This window comes from Otolemur garnettii, unplaced genomic scaffold (genome assembly GCF_000181295.1).
Source record: "Otolemur garnettii isolate 467f Iridium unplaced genomic scaffold, OtoGar3 scaffold00140, whole genome shotgun sequence".
Lineage (NCBI taxonomy): Eukaryota > Metazoa > Chordata > Mammalia > Primates > Galagidae > Otolemur > Otolemur garnettii.
In genome coordinates, this window is record NW_003852535.1 from 2,181,121 (window position 1) to 2,183,208 (window position 2,088).

Consider the following 2,088-nt stretch of genomic DNA (forward strand, 5'->3'; position numbering starts at 1 on the left):
GAACCTGCCACCTTAGGTGTATGTGGCTGGCGCCTTAGCCGCTTGAGGCACAGGCCCCGAGCCTCCAGTGCTTTTGTTTATATGTGAAGGTATCTATCTGTGCCCAAGAGGGCCACACATTATAAGCAAGTAAAGGAGCTATAAATAAGAGCTATCAGTAGGTTTTAAACATGCCCCATAAGTGCACTTTACACTTATTTGGTTTATAATAGGCCCCTCTGCCAAAAACAGCTAAGGAAACAGAACTTTTTTCCTTTCCTCTTTTGTGTGACGGGAAAATAAACTGTTGGCCCCTAGAGTTATAACTTTTTTCTTCATTTACTTGTAACCTTAGAGATTCTCCTTCTGTCTCCATCAAAAGAAACATCTGCTGTCATCTTTGCTTTTACTGTTGCTGTTAAATATTTCTTTCATTTTCACAAGGCAGTCTGCTGGGAAGCAAAAACTGAGCACATGGCGTCCCTGTTTGAAAGGAGAGGGGTGGGGAGCAGTAGCTCAGAGAAGCCACTCCTGTTTTTCCCAACCATCTGAAAATGTCTCTGTGTGGTTGTCCAGTGATTATGGTCCTGGGTTTGGTTAGTCAAGAGGGTTCAGTTTGATCTTCTCAATACGTGGGTCATCATGAAAGTTTTGAGATACAGAAAAATCAATAAATCTGAAATACATGTGGACATGAAGCTCTCTTGGTAACACCAATAAACCAAGCAACTTGAAACTTACATGAATCAGAAAGGATGCTGTTAACTGTGTTTCTTGGAAATGAAATAATGGACCATAACACAGTCTGTCTCAAAACCTTTGTCATGATGCACACTAAGGTAGTCTCGGAGTTTGATTAGCATGCTTGGTTTATCCCTAGGAAAGATCCCTGGCTTGCACTTTACCAAGTTATACGTCGGAGAGACTGTGTAATAATGCCCACACCCCATATAAATTCAGATGGTGCAGTGAGTCAAGGCTTTGATTTCAACTCTTGACTCAGAGGCTATGATTTTTTTGGTGAAATCTTTATCTTCCTAAATGTTCTAGATCTCCATTTATTCTTTCCTTTTTCTACCAAGCAATAATTCTCATGCTCTCCCCAGTAGAATGCTACACACAGCAATGAGAAAGTGTTCTAGGCAATCAGAGACTTATCAAGACCAACACTTGTGAATTAGAACAAATTGTCTTTCACTCCCAGTGTCCTGTGGGAAACAACGTCTCTCTTCAGAGCAGAGTCTAGTTCTGGGATTCTTCCATGTATCCAGCTCTGACACATCCAGTCTGTTGTCCAGCTGTTCCAACTCAACTGCTACCATCTTTCTCCCTCCTCTGTTTTTGACAAAGTAGCTCTGGCTCCCACCTTGTCTTTGTCCCATCATTGAGAGATGTGCACCATGAGCCCGTGTACCCACAGCCGCCTTTCAGCTACTCAGATCTGTCTCGAGAGGACAAAAAGGTACCAGCACCCCCTCCTTGACCAGCAGGCAGCCCAAAATCCAACATGCCACAATGACCCAGCTCTGGTCCTGAAGTGGAGGGTGGGTAGACATTTTTAGGCATGCATGTGGCCTAAGTCTTAAATTTTTTTAACAGGCAAATGTGTTTGTAAGTTTTGCTGTACATTGGTTTGATCCCCTCCCCATCCCTTATAGACCCCACCCCCTCTCATGAGAAAGAAGCTTTTGGCTTTGGTGTGCTAATGTTTCTTTAATCTATCCTCATTTTAGCGAGTACAGTTCGTGTCTGAGCCCTGTACACTCTCCATAAATGGAGTTATTTTTGGCTTGACATCCACGGATCTACTCTTCCACATGGGGGCCGAGGAAATTAGTAGGTAAGCAGCATATTCCAGGGCCCAAGCAAACAGCTGGTTTTCTGGTCCCGGTCTTTTCCTTGGCCAAGAAAACCAAGAGGCCATATGGTGGTCTTGAGAGCAATACCTTATGCTAGATCTTCTGGCCATTTGAGTTTCCCTCTGCCCAAGGAGAGTGGTCCAATGCATTGTGCCTGTTTAAGATCTGAAAAATCGGCTCGGCGCCTGTGGCTCAAGCGGCTAAGGCACCAGCCACATACACCTAAGGTGGCGGGTTCGAATCCCCAGCC

General features: G+C 44.4%; 1 protein-coding gene across 1 annotated transcript in view; it reads left to right on the top strand.

Annotated features, from left to right (window-relative positions):
* Positions 1-2,088, top strand: part of POLA2 (DNA polymerase alpha 2, accessory subunit) — a 36,801-nt gene that overhangs the window by 29,856 nt on the left and 4,857 nt on the right. Inside the window, exons 14-15 of the mRNA XM_003798644.3 lie at positions 1,333-1,441; positions 1,713-1,819. Coding sequence (XP_003798692.1) covers positions 1,333-1,441; positions 1,713-1,819 — 216 coding nt within the window. The remainder of the gene's footprint in view (positions 1-1,332; positions 1,442-1,712; positions 1,820-2,088) is intronic.